At 36.8% G+C, this 20,408-nt stretch overlaps 1 protein-coding gene across 1 annotated transcript in view; it reads right to left on the bottom strand.

The window, feature by feature from the left end:
• Window positions 1-309: 309 nt before the first annotated feature.
• Window positions 310-20,408, bottom strand: part of RASSF8 (Ras association domain family member 8) — an 87,178-nt gene continuing 67,079 nt past the window's right edge. Inside the window, exons 2-5 of the mRNA XM_082665092.1 lie at window positions 18,725-18,930; window positions 7,572-8,461; window positions 5,123-5,267; window positions 310-4,476 (exon numbers count right to left, since the gene is read on the bottom strand). Of these exons, the coding sequence (XP_082521218.1) occupies window positions 4,355-4,476; window positions 5,123-5,267; window positions 7,572-8,461; window positions 18,725-18,827 (1,260 nt within the window). The 5' untranslated portion in view covers window positions 18,828-18,930 and the 3' untranslated portion in view covers window positions 310-4,354. The remainder of the gene's footprint in view (window positions 4,477-5,122; window positions 5,268-7,571; window positions 8,462-18,724; window positions 18,931-20,408) is intronic.

Below are 20,408 nucleotides of genomic sequence, written 5' to 3'. Positions count from 1 at the left end.
GCTCTTCCTCTCACTTGTGGTTTTAAAGAGATCTGGGAATACAGCACTTCAATACTAAATAATTTTTTCTTTTACTTTTGAAATAAAAGGGAGGCATATTAGTTTCTTAATTCAGTGTCACTCAGATGAAGCAGCTGCCTTGGCAGGAAAAGATAATTCTTTACTTATAATTAACATTACTTTCAGAAAAATGTAATTCTGTGTCACTGATATGCAGACCTTTTCTCTTAGGCATCTTTTAAAGGAAAAACAATTACAGTTTAAAATATTACATACGTAAGAAACAAACCAGCAATTGTAATGCCCCAGTGAATCCTGAAGATTTATTATTTGGGAGAATATCAGATATTGATCCTTTGTTTTACAGCTCATGATAGTAATCAGAAAATATACATTTTGAAATGAAAGTCAAAAGAAAAGAACCATTACATATAATAGATTACAGACATTTTACTTGTACATAAGCAAAGCAGTACTAAAAGCATATTTATGTGTCCACAGTTAGTGGACATGGCATTTTTCTGTTTAAAGCTGCAGCAACTCAAATCCTCTTCGGGTCAATAAAGAAAGACAGATTGAGAAATACATTTAGGGCTATCACCATGTCTGGCTGTAAACCTATTTTTAATCTTTTCCCTCCCCCCCATATATATATGTATATACTTTATTGCCTTTATATTTCTGCTGGTTTAATATAATTAGTATACTAAATAGTTATCTGCATTTATTTGGTTTCTAAAAATATATAAAACGCACTGGAATAGAGCTCCTGCAGCTTTCAAGCAGTCACTGTCCTGGCATCAAAAGCTTACTCTGGAAATGTAAAGCAGCAACACTGAATAAATAGTGATTGTTCTGTCTTCTCCGTACAGCTGATGGTCTTAAACCAAAACTGAAAAATACTGTAGCAAACAGTATAAACATGCAACTTAAAAAAACTGACATAATATAAAAGTAATACTTATGAGCTAAATTTAATACAATATGGACTAATAAAGACAACTTTAGGTAGAAGAGGGATGTGAACACAGCATCCTTATTTACATATAAGTTAAGGCCCAATTTTTCAAAGGCAATGCACACAAGGAACCGTCCATCTGCCCGTGCCCTTTGCGCACCTGAAATCAAGAGTTTCTGCCTTTTCCATATTGTCTCCTCAATCCATTATTATAGTTGTAACTTGGAAAGATGTTCACAGAAACGGTTTTAAATGAAGTTTCTTTTCTCTAAAGGCCACTTTGCTCTTATTCACAAAGAAACTTTTCTTTTAATGCAGGTGCAAAATGTATTTATGTTCTGGAAGCAAGTGCTTATTTGTTCTTCTTAAACATTGTTAAAATTCCCATTTCATACCGTAACTTTTACATTTTTACTGTATTAGTCTTGTTTGAGCTCTAGTTTGATTAATTTGAACTACAGAAATTGATGACTAGCTCAGTGATGGCTGAGGGATTTAAATGGGTAACTCCTATTAACACCAAACGAAGTCTCACATATAAATACCCTGTGCATCAGGAGAAAAAAAAAAGAAAAACGCTAACAAACCAAAATATCTCATAAGAACAACAAAAGGATTGAGGCAAGCCACTACGGATCATTTGCTGAGGATGACAAACACTCAAAAGGGTCAAATATACCAATACTATTTCAAATTACTCCCTGGTAAGAAAAAAAAATCTTCTCATGTATTTAATACTTGTAGAAAAGCACAATAAAACAACTTTCAGTGTAATAATAATTTAAAAAACTTACAATCTAATTTAGTATTTAGAACCTGAATATGCCCCCAGATGCAAAATTCTCTATTTGGTATTTTTGTGTACCATTGCCCACTTCCCCTCTGAAATGTATCCAAAGATGTGGCACTTAATCTAACTCATTTGTATTCACAAGAGATAAAAATAATCAGAAATAGACTAAGATATTTTTAAGATGTTCTAGGGAAATGAGTTTTCTTTCCTCTATTTAAAAAAAATACTTAGAAAATATTTCTTAGAGATGTGCTTCCAGAAGTGTTGGTAAATATAACTGCTTAAAAAGTACAGCTGCTCATTGTATTAATCAAATTCCCATTTATATACTCTTCTCATCTAGGAAATAGTATTTCTATCTGTAGTTAGGTCTGTGAAGATTATTTGGCAGCTTGAAAATTCAGATGAAGTTGTCAGAATCCTACTCCCAGTCTTTCTTTAAAGTTATTAGGTTAATGCTGATAATAATTTACAACAATTAAGTTGGATATTTTGTGTTTTTCATGGCATGCCCAGGCATCGTTGCAATTAAAAATTGCGAAGTCTCATATATCTAGGTTTATTAACATTTTGATTTAAATAGAATGTGATCAACTTATAAAAATGTTTTTCTTTGTGAATAAGATCTCAATTTCTCTGAACAACAATAACAAAATGACCCAGTATAGAATGGAACCCTTTAAAAATAAGGCATATATTAGGCATACATAAACCATTATTGTCACAAAAATCTACAAATTATTTTGATTTTTTAATTCTAATTTTTAAATATATATGGATATGAAATAACTATTATAAACTGAGAGCAAATGTGTATAGATTGTGGCTATTAGATAAGAATCATTTATTTCTCAAGTTTTTTTCTGCAAAACAATATAATGGCAAGGTCAACTCGGTAACTCCAAGAACCCAAAGAAAATATTTTTAGTTGAGGTCTGCCATTTAGCTGGACTAGAAAAGGCAACTATGCGTTATTACTTTCAGTCGTCTAGAAGCTTCTACATATTGTCATAGCCATTCTTAAAAATTTTCATTGGAAACCTAACTATAGCAGCATTCTCAGCATTCATTAAACCAAAAACAAGTCAAATGCGTTTAAAACATCAAAAATTGCCCTCATGCATAGGATATAACTTACACCTTTTTATTGTTACCATGGCATTAATATACTAATCCACTTTTATTTTGTTGCATGTAAATAATACAGACAATATGTTTTCCTCAGAATAAAAAACTACTTTAAATTTTAGATGAAAGTCTTAATTATATTGTACCAAATTCTGATCAGAGGGAAAGTAAAAATGGCTAAGAAGTATCTGACCACATCCATCTAGATACTCTTGTGCATCTTAGTTAAGTCAGTACTCATGGGAGGGGTGTTGACTCATTTTTGGTTTTATAAACAAGAAAATAATATATGTACAAATGGAGATTAATGTCCTGCAAAGGTCAAGCTGAAAATTAATAAAAACGAACACTGACTTTAACTTTATTTCCTTGGTAAAAAGTAACTAACTCCAATCTACTTTCTATTTAAGTGACTGGAAAAATTGCAATAGTTCATAATGTACACAGTAAATTCTGTGCAAGCAATAACTTATCCATGGGTGCTTACACCAATAGACCATACATATAAAGTGGGTTATTTTAAAATAAAAAAAATATCACTTAAAGCAACCTTCCTGAAGATATCCTTGGACATCTCTCTCTTTTTTTTAAGACATTTCTAATTTATGTATGATGGCAACTCTGAGGACCCATGAGACTAAAATAATAAGGCAGGGCAGAAACAAAACACATTATGTATCAGGAAACCCCATGCCTGTTTGGATAGATATTCAACAATTACATTTTTGTTCAACAGTGTCTGAAGCACTGCAAACCTTTTAAACATGTAATTTACTTCATGAAAATATTTCTGCTCTTGTATGTGGTTCATTCATATGCTGGAAATACTGTAAAGAAAAGATGAAACACCAGATTAAAAAGAAAACCTGAATTATCTCACCTAATTAAGCAGGGGCTAGGATGGGTTCACAAGGTAAACGCAAGTCAGTTCTTCTGGAGTCAGTTTCCATGGCGGAGCCCCCTATGACACTTGTGTAGCTGTAATTCTGCAATGCATGGAGTCTGGCAACATGCACACAAAGTCATCGTCACACAATATGCAATGTAACTCAGTCACAGGATAAGTATTAATAAAAAATATTAAAATGTCAACATTCACTCCTTAATTGATTACATGGAATAAATAAACTAAGCCAGTCACGTATTTCTCTTCATTCTGAAGTCACGGTTTTATTTATGTATACACACAGTATAATACTTTCCTAATGCTCTCGAAATGCTACAAATAAAAATGAAGGCTTTGCATTACAGCTGCTGGACAAAAACATCAACACTGTGGCTGTGTGAAAACAGTTTCTTTGTTCTTTAGCATCAGTGCACAGGGTATGGCTCCAAGTGGTATGCGATTTAGGACAGAAAAAAGATACGGTGGCTTGTGAACTATATCCTCTGTTCATCATTGGCACAAAATCAAAGAAGGAATTTTCACTGTCCTCGGTACGTTTACTGGGTCTCTCCCCTGAAGACAGATAATGTTATACATATATGCCTTCAGGATTAAAACCAGACGAGATAGGATTCTGTAGAATACGAAGATTACTGGGGAGCTGCCGAGAGGAACCAGGTCGCTTCAGAGACCCCGACTGGAATGGTGCCTCTAAACAGGAAACAGAGAAAGTCATTTGATGTTTGCAGTAACCTGGAGTACTTAGCAAAATGAAAAATTAGAACTTTTCCTGCTCTCAAGAACCAAATAATATACAGTAACGATTGCAACCCCCCGTGAGTCCTGGGTGAGAGGAGAGGTTACGTCTGCTTGACCCTCTCAGTTGATAAAATAGTTTTCAGTGATTTGAACAGTTCATGATCTTTTCTTAAAAGGTGAACATTTTGCTTCTCTTTCTGGGTTGTTCAGATTATATGCATATACAGATTTAGACGTGTCTTTTAAATATCAGCCCAAATTAACAACAAAGACTTTTAGGAGAGGAAGAAGGGCCATTAGGAACAGAGAGAAGCTAAAACTCAATTAATAAACTCAATTAATAGACTACAACTCACACATTTCAGGAAAAGTTTGTAAGGAAGCAGTTTAAAACTAATGATAGGCTATCTGGTCATCTAAGTAAATAAATAACCTAAATATTATTGATTTTCCCCAGAAACAGCAAGTATGTCAAAAATTTTTTTAAGCAGCCCAAGAATTAGCTTTGAATGGTAGGAGAACATTTTAACCGAATGTAAGCAGTTTATTCCAAGTTAAGAGCGTAAAGCTTTTTAAAAAGCGATCTCTCAAATCTTACCCCTTTCCAGGTCTGCATGCAAGGCCTCCACTTCGATGGGCTCCGCTGGCAAAACGGTGACTTTCGTCCCTGTCTGCTGGATAAACTGCTGGAGGTTGACTTGCCGCAGCTCCTTGGTCAGCTGCTCCAATTCTTGTTCTTTGTCCTAGATGGGAGTTAAATGCTTTCTAAAATTTGAGGATTCACTACTGGCCAGCTACAGACATCCTGGTGACAGCCCACCTGCTACAAGGGTTGAATGTGGGACACTTTTCACAAGAATGCATTTAACAAACCTGGTTTATATCGATGTAATGGGCTAAGGAGGTCACTTTCACTCTGCGGCATGGGCCAAAAGTTGAAGCAAATAAAGGCCAACTTCTTCAGTCTGTTCTCTTAAATGTCATGCTTTCCTCTGTTAAGAGTATACTATGCATCTGATGAAATAAATATATGTCTATAAACTTCCATGAATAAAACACTGGATTCCATCCATCCTGGTGTTTACAGCAAGCTTGCTAAGCTGTTCACAATTAAACTTCCTTATTATCTACTTCATAACTGACTGCAAAATTAATAGTCACTTGGGTCCATGAGATTCAGGGTTCTTGTTTTTTTTAAACTGTTTAAGTTTTCATGGGATCCATTACTGAGATTTATATCATAGCAAGGAAAGCAAGGAGAGCAAGATTCCCACTATGGGGTTTTTTAATCCTTGATGAGCAGATCTGAGAACTGAAGAGCGCTAAAGTAAGGAGACCAAGTTTGGATGGCCAGAAAGCTCCAAAAGCAAGGAGAGGCATTCTGTTATCAAATGGACTTTCTTCTCTTTCTCTCCTTTAGGGCACTATAAGTAAAAGTGGCAAGGCCGCATCCAAGCTGGTTGTGTCAGAGGACGTAGTGAGGATATAGGGGAGAGAAAACAGAAAGGCGGGGTTTTTCGCTACTTTGAGTGTAGGGGGTACTTGGAGATACGTTAGTAGTTTGCCTGTTAGATACTTTTCACAGGTAGTGGGGTTTATTAGTAACAACTGTCACAAATTAGTGTTTCCTGTAATATCAAGGCAATGTAATTTCCAACTGCACTCGTTTTGTGTTGAAGTGAATCCAAATAGTAAAATGCTGACAAATCATAAGTTAACAACCTTCTATTATATGAGAAATTCCTGACTGCAAATTTGGGTGGTAGTTCTACCTCTCACTGCAGTTAGTGGCAGAGAAAGGAAATCACATCAGTTCTTCCTGAAACGTCAGCTTTCTCTGCTTGTGGAACTGTTCCTACTCTACAGCAGCTCTTCTCAAACTCCGGTGCACACAGGCACTATGTGGAGAGGCTGTTACTACATACACTCTCAGTTTCTAACCAGCAAGCCTCACGGTTCACGCTTTGATCCATGATCACACAGCTTCTAAACCGGCACTGTCCAGTTCAGCAGCCACTGCACGTATGTGCTACTGAGCACTTGAAATGTGGCCAAATGTGACTAAAACAGAAATGTAAATGTATTTAATATTTTTAAAGAGCTTTATTGAATATTATTTAACTTTAATTTATTTAAATATAAGTAGCCGTATTATAATCAACTGTGTCTCTTTCTCTTTCAGCTGTTAGAAACTGATGGCTCTTTGCAACTCCCATTAACATTACCACACTGTCTTTTCAAGAATGGGTATCCAAGAAATACAAGCTGAGTGATCATGGAGTAAGTGTGAAATAGAAATGTTCTCGTACCCACTAGAGATGGGGAAAAATCAAAGAGGAACCTGCCCCTCTCCTCAGGGAAGCAAAGGACAGTTACGGGAGAGGGGAGGAGGTGGGGTTAGCAACAAAGGAGACGTGAGAGAGAAGCAGCCGGCTAGCCGCACAATCACTGGTGAACCAATCCTTGGTAATCTCTTTCAGCTCTTGTTTCCCTGTCACTAAAAGGAGAAGGTCAGATTCACTATCTCATCATTAGTGTCCATTCCAGCTCTGAGATTCTCATCTCCTGTATCCGATTACCTAATGCTATCACTGCCACAGTAAGAAAGCTTCTTCCGTGGAAAAGGATCTGTGTGGCTTCAGCTCTCATCTTTGTTTTGGCCTCATATCTTAGCTTTGTCATAAGTCACAGAAATTCTAAGAAAATGATAAACCAAAGTAAGTTTCTAACTTTAAATGTAAGAGAAAATGAATAATCAGTAAAGAAGATGCCGAAATATATTTAATTCTTTTTTCTCTATATATATTTCCAGTCAACTTTCTGTGTTTTATTGAACATTTTTTCTATTTTCAGATTCTTTTCCATGACCAGTGATGAAAATAAAGGCATTATCATTCTGGAAAATCAAGAGCAAACCTACAGTGATTTGGAGAAACACAGAGTTTAAGAAGCTTCCATGAGGAAAGAAAAAGAGGAGTTCAGTGTTTTAGATTCCAAATATTTAACTCTTTTAAATAGATGAAACATTCTAATAAAAGTGTCCTTACCTGTAGTCGTTTGGCGGCTTGTCCAAGAGACCTTTCCACGGCTTTAATACCATTTTCCAGCCTCAGACTCTGCTGGCCTTGAATGTCAATCTCCCCTCTGACCTTACCGATCTTTCCTTTAACCTCTTCTTCATTGACCTGTGCCTCTTGAACTTCCCGTTGCAATTTTTCTGCTTCAAGACCACTTTCCATAGTCTGGATTTGACCCAAATAGTCCTTTAATTTGCTCTCACATTCTGTTATTTTCTGTCTTATTTCTTGAAGTTGGTCTTTCAGCTGTTTTTCATTTTCCTGTTCAATCTGTAATTCATTTTCCCAGAATTCTTCCTCTTCAATTTCTACATCGTTTCTTTTGATCTTCTGCTCCAGGCGGACAATTTCTTCTTCAAGGTTAGAATTATATTTTTGCTCCCAAAATCGTATTTCTATTTCATTTGATTCTAGCTCTTTCTCAATGGATTGGAGCTTCTCTGTCTGCAAACGGATCAGCTTCTTTAACTCATCTGCTGTTGCTTTGCAGTTATTCAGCACCTTTTGTTTAAATTCAGTTTCTTTACCTTTTCCAAAAATGTCCATTAACCCTTTGGCACCTCCTGTAAATGTTAACGATTTCCTTTTAGGCTCTCTCCTTTTGATTGCTTTGTCAATCTGAGGCCTCAGTTTAGCTAAGGGGGGCAAACTCTGCCTGCATAAAGTTCTTTCAGGAACTCGAGCCACACCATCCGACGTGGGCCGCTCACTGAGAGACGGCCCCGTTCGACGTAAAATCAGCTGTACGTCACTAGCGTACTGCCCCCATTTGTTTAAGGATATGATAGGATTTTCATGTGGTGCTAAGTGTCTTTCAGTATCTCTCCATTTTTCTATAAGAGTGTACCTTCCAGTTCGACCTAGATAAAAAAAGATAAGAATAAATTGTCAAAAAGGGATAGGCAACAGCTAAAATAATGCCTCCAGACGCAGGACACTATTTGATAACTGTGTCTTCTTAATTAGCATCAAAGTCCAGCCCATGATGTCTTTAAAACTTTCGCTTGAGGATACTGAACTCCTTAAGATACGTAACACACAAAACTATGGGATGTGAACTGCATACACTCTTCAGACTCACTTAGAAACTCATCTTTACACTTTAAACCTCAATGGGAATCTTAATCTACCCTCTTGTCAAATGCCTGACCGCCTAGACCTTGTTTGCGGCAAGACCTCCAGCTGAAACTAAGGAGAGCACTAGTGTCCTGTTGGAAGCCAGGAGGGCCTGGTCCCAGGAACCAGGCAGGACTTCAGAACTTGAGCAAACTTCCACTTGAGGAATCCCTCTGATTTCTCTGCACATCAGGACTTGGGAAGGTTGGAGCCCCCGTCCCTCCTCCTGAAAGGAGACATGGAGCCAGTGGAGGACCTGCTACTCAGCTACAGGTGCTGGGTAGGCCTTTCCTTGCCCATACCGTCCTGCATACCTGTGGCAAATAAAAAATCACCTCAGTGAAAACAACTCTCAAAATAGTCTCATATAAAGAGTGGGGCCTGAAGAGAAGTTTTGTTCAGTTTTGATAAGTAATAGCTTCAAAGGGTCTTTTAAAAAACATTAAAAAGGCAAAAATGATATTATTAAAAAACAAAAGTAGAATAAAATTACATTTATGTTAAAAATATACTGAATCTAACAGTAATTATGGAAGATAAAGATTCAGAAGACAATATAATGTCATTAGCTTGAATACACTTCCTAAATATTTCCATTTAAGGTGTGTGGGTCAGATGGAAAATATTAATTTTGTTAAGAGTGTCCATTAGACATCTGAAACTAATGTAAGGTTATATATCAATTACATCTCAATTAAAAAAAAGTGTCCATTAGTAGTTAATATTATTACAAAGAAAAAGAACTCACCTTGCCATCTAGCAATTATCATATTGGCATATACAGCTACTGATTTGACTTCCCTGTCTTCTTTTTTATTTCATGAGCTTCTGAACCAATAGTAGTATTTCCTCAATTACTGGGCCAATAAATGGAAATCTGGATATGTACTATGAACACCCACATGTGCTATTCCAAAGTAGCAGATGAAGAGTGAAACTGCTCTAAGCATACGTGTATGTTCGTCTTTAAGGAAACCTGAATTTTGGGTGCAGCTGAAAAGTTGGAGCTTTGAAAGCAAACAGACTAGTAGTTTTAAGCTCGGGTAAATTACTTGCTGGATAAGTAGCCTAACTTCACTTCTAGAGTGGGGAGAGGGGCAGTACCTCATAGGTTCTGAGAGTCAGAATCAGGGCCCGTAGCAGGTTTTCAATACATGGCGGCCATCATTAATTGAACACATTGCTATTCACATGACAAAAGGGCTGACCAGAGACCTCCTTTAAATAGTGACATGACGCGACAACAATCTGACTAAAAGAATTCTTAATCAACTTGCAGCAACTCCTAGCTATGTAAAGCTGGACAGAGTGGAAAGAAAGAATATGGGCTCTCTGGAGTCAGAAGGCCTGTTTTCAGGTCTGGCTCTGCCATATATTTACGTGATTTGAACAAATTATTAAATTTCCTTCAGCTCTGGTTTCTTCATCTGTAGAGTGAGACTTGTATTTTCTTACCTGACAATGTTGTAAGAGTTAAGTGAGATATAAAATATAAACATGTTTTATAACATTGAAAAGTGCTATATAAGTATCAGTTGTTGCTACTATCAAAATACCTGGGCAAACAAGGGGAATGCAAAGCCTTATTAGCACACTGGATTTGGCTTCTTGGAATAAAAAAATGTTTCTAAAGATTTTCAAGTTAAAAATTACTGTAATTATACCAAGAAAAACCACCCAACAAATCTTCAAGGTTAAACTCGTTCCAGATGTACACACTGCTTCAAAGATCACAGCACTTTGTGTTCCTGGCTCTGCTGTCTATCAACTACTTTTAAATCTCACTCCTGCTATCTGGACCCTGTGTCCTCATCAGTAAATATGAAGGGTTGGACTAGACCAGAAGAACCCTCTCTAATCCTACCAGGCCATGAAGCATCTTTAAAAAGAAAACTGAATCATTACATTATATGAGTGAAATCAAAAATGTTAAGGACTCTAATTCAGTCATAATTAAATATAAAGCTTATTTTTCCAATGCTTAATGGTACTGCTACTCTGTGAGAATGTCTTGGTAGATTATTTAGGATTGCTTTTATTGCTAGCGTTTCCTTTTTGTTAAATAATGCATATTTAGTGCAATTAGGCAAAAAAATCCATCCAGCTATATAAAAAACCTTTTTAAAAAAGTAAATGAATTAATACTTTGATTTTATTACAGAAATAGGGTTTTAGATAGTTTATGTAAGAGCTAAATTCCACAATCATTGGAAGTTGAATGCGTATACTTGGCAAGGCCCTACAGAACGTGAATACTTCATTTAGACAGATTCCAATTCCTCCTGCAAAACTCCTTTCACTGCAGTTTATTAAGTGGATACACTTAGTTCTACCTTGCATACTATCTTGATGTAGCCCTAAGACTAATAAAAAGGAACATACATCTATCTATCTATCTATCTATCTATCTATCTATCTATCTATCTATCTATGGCATTTGTAGTTTAAACTGTTTTGGTTACCTAGGCCTGTATGCCACAATTTGTAATGATAAATAAAATATTGACTATACTTCTGAAGAGCTGAAGCAATTGAGTGTAATCCCAAGAATCATTAACTTCATATAATGAGGAAAATCACAAAGAGATTTTAGTGCACCAGTGGAATCTCACTGGACGACTGATATATATGTACAATAGATAGTTAGTGGGAAGCAGCCACATAGCACAGGGAGATCAGCTCGGTGCTTTGTGACCACCTAGGGGGGTGGGATAGAGAGGGTGGGAGGGAGACGCAAGAGGGAGGAGATATGGGGATGTATGTATATGTGTAGCTGATTCACTTTGTTATACAGCAGAAACTAACACACTATTGTAAGCAATTATACTCCAATAAAGACATTAAAAAAATTTTTTAAAAAAAGGAGATAACAGACTACTTTCACCTAACTTAAAGTGGAATATTTAGGTGAAGTAATATGAGGTTTTAGAAATATACACCAAAATTCGAACACTCAAATATGAGTCACCCAGAAACATTATGCTCTTATTTCAACCATTTAAAAAACTGTAACCATTTTTTTTACAATTTTAGGAAATTTCTCCTTAGAGCCAAAAAAATAAAATCATTTAAAAGCGTCACTCCTTGGGGGCTTCCCTGGTGGCGCAGTGGTTGAGAGTCTGCCTGCCGATGCAGGGGACACGGGTTCGTGCCCCGGTCCGGGAAGATCCCACATACCGCGGAGCGGCTGGGCCCGTGAGCCATGGCCGCTGAGCCTGTGCGTCCAGAGCCTGTGCTCCGCAACGGGAGAGGCCACAACAGTGAGAGGCCCGCGTACCGCGGGGAAAAAAAAAAAAAGCGTCACTTCTTGTTATGTATTCAACAAATATATAGTGAACAAACATTTGTCAGAAATAGTGTCAGGCCCTGGGAATATATTCTATTAGACACCCTGATCATGAATGCTCTTCAGAAATTTTAGTTTTAACTGACATTTGATCGTTTCTTCAGTATGAAATCCTCCTTACCCCAAAGATGAACACTCTATGTTCTTCAAAAGGACATGACAGAGCTGGCATTAACCTCTCATGAATTTAATGCTAACATATCCTCCTGTTTCTGGACATATTGTAAGTAATGTCAGTTAACACCTGACTTATTCTTTATCTGTGGTGAATAAACTATCCTACCCCACTCAGTTTTTCTGATAATAGATACTTTTCTCCTTGAGCTACAAACATTTTGGAATCTTATGCGGAATCTAGTGAACAAAACTAATTCATTCCATAATGACTTAGAATTCTTACAATAAACGTTGCTCTCTGTAACAGAACTTACATTGTAACATTTTATAGTCTGTTAAATGCTTTTGATGCTTTTATATGTGTGTGTGTATATATATATATATATATATATATATATATATATACACATATATATATTTTAAAGCAATTTCCCAATGATGTACAACTATTCTGAAAATTTGTCAATGAACTTTCTGTAAGTCCTGGGTGTAGCTATTAAGATAACTCTTACCATACAGTATTTATCTTATGATGACAGTGGTACAAGAATATCTTTGAGTATAACATGTCAGCTAGCTGTGCATTCAACCCATAGTTAAATCATTCACAGTATATTTTCCCAGTGTGTTGATGAGACTATCATGTAATCACAGAATTACTGCATATTAATTTAGGACTTACTTAGGATTTTATTATAAATATACTACGACTAAAAATAATGAAAACATTTATTGATTTCATAATGATTAACATTTAATATGCCCACTGTTTGCTAGGCTTTGTGCTGGTTACTTTACATAAATAATATTAACCAAAATAACAGCTAACATATCATTATAAACCACCAAAGTCTGGGGGATTATTAATGTAGCATAATCTTACCCATCCTGACTGCTGCATGCTGTGAATTACATGTGTTCACATTCATTAAAATAATCTTTTATGGATGTGGAAAATATAGAAGATACTTAGAATTATGGAGGATACTCAGAATTATGGAGGATATACTACACTACTGCTATAAATATAAAAGTTGTAAAAGATGACCCTGGCTATAAAAAAGCAGTATATTTTAGAACTAAGGATTTTTAGTTTTTGTTTCAATGTAATTCAGTCGGTGACTATATTTTCTAACAGTTGTCCATTGAGATTATAGGGGATATAAATAACATAGTATAATAGTAGTTAAGAGCAGGGTTCTTGAATCAGACTACTGGTTTGAATTCCAGGACCCTCCTTACCAGCTACGGGCGCTTGGGCATGTTATTTAAACATCTCTGTGCCTCTGGTTCCATCATCTCTGAAATAGGGATCATAACAGGGCCTTCCTCATAAGACTGCTGTGAGACTGTTAAATGATGTGGAAAATTTAATTCCCAATTCAGTAATGAAAAGTGGGACTTTAAAACTATGAAGCATTAGAGTGAATTTTTTTTTTTAACTCATCTGTAGGTACATAAAAAGCATTGCTTATAGTGTTTACTTCTAGGAAGCAAGGTCATGAGTGCTTCTTTTACCTTCTTTGTGTTTTGCTAAATTTCAAAATAGTCTACAATGGATAGTACTACTTGTAAACAGATACAAAATTAACCAATTTATAAATTTCTAAAATTGATAATTTATATATGAAATTAAGAGTTAAATGTGACAATATAAAATATATTATTTTCTTTATCTTCTAAAGGATCATATAATCTTAGAGACGAATGGGACATCACCAAGTTCAGCCTGTAATTCACAGAAACTGAAAAAAATTCATTCATTTATTCACAAGTAGGTATTGAGTATCTACTACAAGCTAGACATGGTTTTAAGCTATGAGAATAAGCAATAACAAAAGAGTGGCAGGCAATACACAACACACAAAGGAAAGAATGTATGTCTACTGTCCATTAGCCAACAGCTTTAAGGTCAGATATGCTAAACATTCAGAATTTTTTGGATTCTAGGAAGGTAGCATAGTGCTATCCTGCAGGTCTGTAGTCAAACATGTTGAAAATTCTAAAGTAAAATATATCAATTTCATACCAAATGGAATAAATATAGATTAAAAGCAGCCTCAGCCTCACATCAAATCAGATCCATTTTTACTACCAAATGAGTTCAAGCCATGCCAGGTATGGCTAACAAATTAAGTATGATAAACTTTAGGCTTTCCAAATTTTTTAGGTTTCAAAAATGTGGATAATGGATTGTGGCCTATATGTAATATGTCGCAGGGGCGGGCGGGGGGGAGCACAATAGAGAAAAACAGAGTACGGCAGATGGGCAGTATGTGTGCGTGTGTGCATGGACAGGCGGTCAGGGAGCCGTGAGCCGAGGGAGTGAATCTGGAAGAGCGCTGGGTGCACAGTATTCTCAGCAGACAGAAGAACAGGTGCAAAGACTACGGCGGAACTGTCTCTGACACGTTTAAGAGGAAGCAATCAAAAGGGAGTGGGAGGAAATGAGGTTGGAGGTAAAGCAGGGATTCATTTAGGGCCCCGAAGACCATCGCATGGACTTTAAAATTTTCTGAGTGAGTCCGGAAACCACTAAGGGGTTTTGAGCAGAAGAGTGATGATGATGCATAGTTTCAAAGTATTACTTTAAAATAAATCTGTTGAGAATAGGCTGCAGGAGACCAGGATGATACAGGGAAATGAGTTGGAAGGCCACTGCAAAAATCTAAGTGAGAAATGATGGTGGCTTACATCACGGTCGTAACAGTGGCTGTGGAGAGAAGCAACAAGATTCTGGATATATACTGAAGATAGTACAGGGAGGATTTGTTGATGGATTAGTTATAAGGTATTAGAGAAAGAAAAGAACCAAAGATCACACAAAAGTTTTAGATCTAATCAATTAAAAGCAATAGTTCCCATTTGTTGAGATGAGGGGGAGGAAATCTGAGGATGGGCAATAGTTGGGACACGAAGCTTGGGTTTGGACATTTTAAGTCTGAGATACCAGTTCGTCATCTTCTAGAACTGCGCTGTTCACTACAACAGCTATTAGCCACGAGCCACACTTAAACTTTAATTAAAAATTCATTTCCTCATTTACACCAGCCACACTTCAGGTAGGTAATAGCTACATGTGGCTAGTGGCTACTGTACTGGACGGCACAGATACAGAACATTACCATCCTTGCAGAAAGTTCTATGGGGAAGCACTGTTCTAGAAACTATGTTTTGTAGAGTACCTACTACTTTAGGCAAAGCAATGGTATAAGAAGGATAAATAAGCAGGACCCCTACTTTGAAGAGACTTCCAGAGAAGAGAAAGAAATATTAACAAATAATAAAACCAGAGATCAGCATAAAAGGTGTTTGTTTGAAAACTGATTTTGTTGGGGCAAACTCTATGAAACACGGCTTTTGGGAACAATCCACGCCATCCTGGGCCCCAGCCCCAATCAATTTGTTTGTATTAAATGCTAGGTCTGGCCCCGGTTGAAAGAGATACAGGACAAGACCATCAGAAGTGTGAACAGAGAAAACTTCTGAACCTTCAGCACTTTAAATGGCACCAGGCAACAAAGCAGTGTGAATGAGAAAACCTTTCCCTCAGTCTCCTTGATTTCTTCCTCCTCTTTTTTTCCTCTCTAATCTTTTGTTATCTGTACTTTAAGTTCTAAGCTACTTGAGGGCAGAAGTACATTCTTTTCATATTTTTCGTTTGTGATTTTGTAAAAGCAAATGCATTTTCTCAACTTAGCTTGAGACGGATGAATTGTTTAAGGCTTTCTGTTTCACATACAGATTTGAGAAGTAGTTTGAACTCTATCTTGAAATAATGGCATTTCTGGGATAGTTTATGGGAAAAACAAGGTCGAGTATTTAAAATTGGGAATGTTTCAGAAAGCCCAGGGTGTACGGTATCCAAACAGTGCGTTCCTGCTGGGAAGTTTAAGCACTCATGCCAATTGAGTGTGTCAATCATCGTTTCACTTTTAGTTACTGTCTCTTATAATTTGGGAATATGTTCTATTTCTATCACCTAAATATAACCTGTCAAGGTAGTCAAAGATCAGAGGAGAAAGGATTTCCTTCTATACTAGTAACTAACATTCAAAATCCTTTATCAAATTATGTTCTGTCTTTAGCTCTTTTCTAACTTGATTGGAGTGATTAGTACCATTGAGTCAGAAAATGTTAGCTGTCATATATATTTGCAGACTGCCAATACGTATACATGTTTTTATATCATGATGGTTTCCTGAAAGCAATTTTAGCTACCCAGAAAAACTCAATAATCCCTAATCATATATACAGTGCCTCCCCCATGGGCAAATATGTGGACTTTAACTTAAGAAGCTATTCTATATGTCGCATCACTATAAATTTTTTAGGAACATCTGCAGTTTGGCTCAGTCAGTCCATATATGCTGCTAGTAGTGTAACTAAACCTTTTACTGTGTGAAGCCACAGAGATTCTGCAGGTGTTTGTTACAGCAGCAATTTTCCCTAATTAATAAACCCTCTATTATTTCTTACAATATAAATAAGGTCAAAATACTGTAACATTTTCATTTCGTGTTTAGACTCGGAACACCAATAACTTTCGTGACAATGGAGATACATATTTAAGTGTGTATTAGAAGCATACTGAATCTGAGGCTGAGAAAATTCTATGGCACAACAGAAGCAAGGATCAACAGTGCTCGCTGGTTGCCAGTTGAATCATCTCTCAGGTGAATTCTGAATTCAATGAAGTGTTTATGATTCAGCAAGAGAGTTGTTTAGCCAGGTTTGGAGAAATATCGTAAAGCATCTGTACTCAAGTTGTCACCTTTTCAAAGCAGTTCTGGACTGAGTTATTGAGAAAGCAAATATGGGGTGGGGGGAGTAGGTTCAGTTAAAGCTTCTTTTCATCAATAGCTTGGCCATAAAGAAGTACACTCTTTAGTCCAAATGGATAAACACACACCTGGTACATCTGGACAGTTTCTCCTTGAAATTCTCTGTAGAGAACATGGTTACCATAGGGACAGATGCAGCTTACTGTACTCTTCAACTACCTTGACTTTTCTAAAAACTACTCGTTTTTTTTAACCACTGTCCATGGCTTGATTCTCAAATATAACAAAGAAACTTAGATTTGACACTTGCTAATTTTAGTTTTCACTAAGCAGAAAAAACCCAACAATGCTTAATATTTTAATTCAAATAAATTATGTGAGGCTTTCAAAAGGGGCAATGACTAAATAAGTTGGTTGCAAAGAATATGAAATACAATTAAATGCCTTAATTTCCTCTTCTTTAATAATTAAACTTAAGTCCACAAATATAATACTAGTGCCAAACGCAAGAAAATTTCATGGGATGTGAAAGCCTAGGATTCTCAGCATTGTTTTAATATATGAGTGTGATATATAGTATTTCAGGAAAAATCAAAAGATGTTAGTATTAAAACAAAGCCTCTGTCTTTATATAGGGCTATTGCCAACTTCAAACAGTGCACTTGCCACACTGCAGGGGCACAACCACCTCTACAAAATGCTAAGGTGCCATCGTGACAGTGACTTGTCTCCATCCTGAGCTAACCTGACACGCTTCCAATATAAACTAGCACTATATAAAAACAAACTTTTGATAAGGAGCTCAAAGACAAAGAGGCACTGAGCACCTAGCATGGTGAACACACAGTTTCCTTCTCAATACAGTTGACCCTTGAACAATGCAGGCGTTAGGGGCGCGAACTCTCCACACAGTTGAAAATCTGCACATAACTTATAGTCAGCCGGCCTTCTCTATCTGCAGTTCCTCGTGGATTCAACTAACCTTGAATCGTGCAGTACTGTAGGATTTACTATTGGGAAAAAAAGCCCCATATAAGTGGACCCTGGCAGTTAAAACTTGTCCTGTTCAAGGGTCAACTCCACAGGTTTGCTAAGTGATGGATTTAAGATGCAAATACAAACTTTAGCCCACATTACTGGCTTTACTGATGTAGGTGTTTATGCCCTCATCATGTTCCAAATGGAATTATGGCAGCTAAAAAACATGCATAAAATATCATAAAGATAAACTGAGAGTAAATAAGAAGAAAAGTTGCAACGGGGTAAGTGAATAAGATGGGGCCGATAAGCATGGATTTGACTACTTCATCTTCACTCTGTAAGATTTAAAAAGTACACATTATCTTTCTAATGAAGAACCATGTCATTTAATTTGTTGCAAATTTCTTTTCTGAAAGTATTCAGAATAAAAAACCGGATTTTGCCTAATGAAGAGTCTGGGAACTTGAAATCTATGTTTTGGCTCAAGAAAACCTTTTTAGTTCCAGAAATCATTGTTTACGATAACAACAGGTGAGGAGAAGACAGTGCAGTCTATAGACTCAAGATCAGTAAACTCTCGGTGAGGCAGAGAACAAGTATCTTCACAGACTGACCTAAGCTGGAGACAGGGGACAGTAATAAGTAAAAGTGTGCCTGAGAGATGTATTATGGAACCAAATGAACAGAAACCACAGGACATCTGTATTTAAAACAAACAAAAACAATAGGAAGCATAAGCATCAACCACTCTATCTCAGACACCCCGAGAGTTCACTTACCTATCGCTTGAGCTAATGCTATGACAACTTCCTGGCAAGTTGTGACTTCGGTGACCCCACAAACAATCCTCTGAACTCCGTCCACCCATACTTTAAGTTCCATGGTTACCCAGCCAGTCACCAGAGGGCCCTGAGACTGGTCATCAAGGCGTCAGGTCATGTCTCTGGCCACGAAAACACGGAAAAGGCAGAGTCTGTGTAGTCAGCTAAAAAGAGGAAAAAACATTTTTAATAAAACAAATCTTACCATTTCTCCTAGTAAGTAAATGTTACCAAAACAAATTTTAATATATCATAGTCCTACTACCATTAATGACCATGGGCTTACTTATTCACAGAACTGAACTTAGAAGTGTGACTACAACCATGGCCACCAATCATGACACCTCATGGTACTATTTCCACAATTAGAATATTATTCATAAAGTCACTCTCCATTGACCAAAGAAATCTTATTTACTTGACCAAGCCCTATTGCTCAACATACAAACTAATTTATTACAAAAATTACTTCATTAGGATAATTTCTGAGGTTAAAAAAAAGAAAAGATTTTTTGTCATTTTAGGAATCAAAAACAATCGAACCAGTTTCCGCAGCCTTGTCAGCATCTGTTTGTTCCCTGTGCCCCTTGCCTCACACTCTTGGCCAAGGGACCGAGAGTGTTGTCTACACCACTGAAACTTCAACACTAAGTGCAGCATAAGGCATAGGTGTGCAGAAAATATTAGCTGAAGGATATTAATTCTTTCGTTGGCTAACAACTTCCCCATCTATGATCTGCTTGTCCTCTACCCATTTATTTAACTGGAGGAGTTTGATAATTGTCTTAAACTTTTTTTTTTAAAACATCTTTATTGGAGTATAATTGCTTTACAATGGTGTGTTAGTTTCTGCTTTATAACAAAGTGAATCAGTTATACATATACATATGTCTCCATATATCTACCCTCTTGTGTCTCCCTCCCTCTCACCTTCCCTATCCCACCCCTCTAGATGGTCACAAAGCACCGAGCTGATCTCCCTGTGCTATGCAGCTGCTTCCCACTAGCTATCTATTTTACATTTGGTAGTGTATATATGTCCATGCCACTCTCTCACTTTGTCTCAGCTTACCCTTTCCCCTCCCCATATCGTCAAGTCCATTCTCTAGTAGGTCTGCGTCTTTATTCCCATCTTGCCCCTAGGCCCTTCATGACCATTTTTTTTTTTTTAGATTCCATATATGTGTTAGCATACAGTATTTGTTTTTCTCTTTCTGACTTACTTCACTCTGTATGACAGACTCTAGGTCCATCCACCTCACTACAAATAACCAGTTTCGTTTCTGTTTATGGCTAAGCAATATTCCATTGTATATATGTGCCACATCTTCTTTATCCATTCATCTGTCGATGGACACCTAGGTTGCTTCCATCTCCTGGCTATTGTAATAAGAGCTGCAATGAACATTTTGGTACATGACTCTTTGAATTATGGTTTTCTCAGGGTATATGCCCAGTAAAGGGACTGCTGGGTCCTACGGTAGTTCTATTTTTAGTTTTTGAAGGAACCTCCATACTTACTGTTCCCCATAGTGACTGTATCAATTTACATGCCCACCAATAGTGCAAGAGGGTTCCCTTTATTCCACACCTCCTCCAGCATTTATTTTTGTAGATTTTTTGATGATGGCCATTCTGACTG

This window comes from Grampus griseus, assembly GCF_964374135.1.
Source record: "Grampus griseus genome assembly, chromosome: 11".
Taxonomy (NCBI): domain Eukaryota; kingdom Metazoa; phylum Chordata; class Mammalia; order Artiodactyla; family Delphinidae; genus Grampus; species Grampus griseus.
Note: the sequence above shows the minus strand (reverse complement) of the source record. Positions and strands in the feature narration are given on the sequence as shown.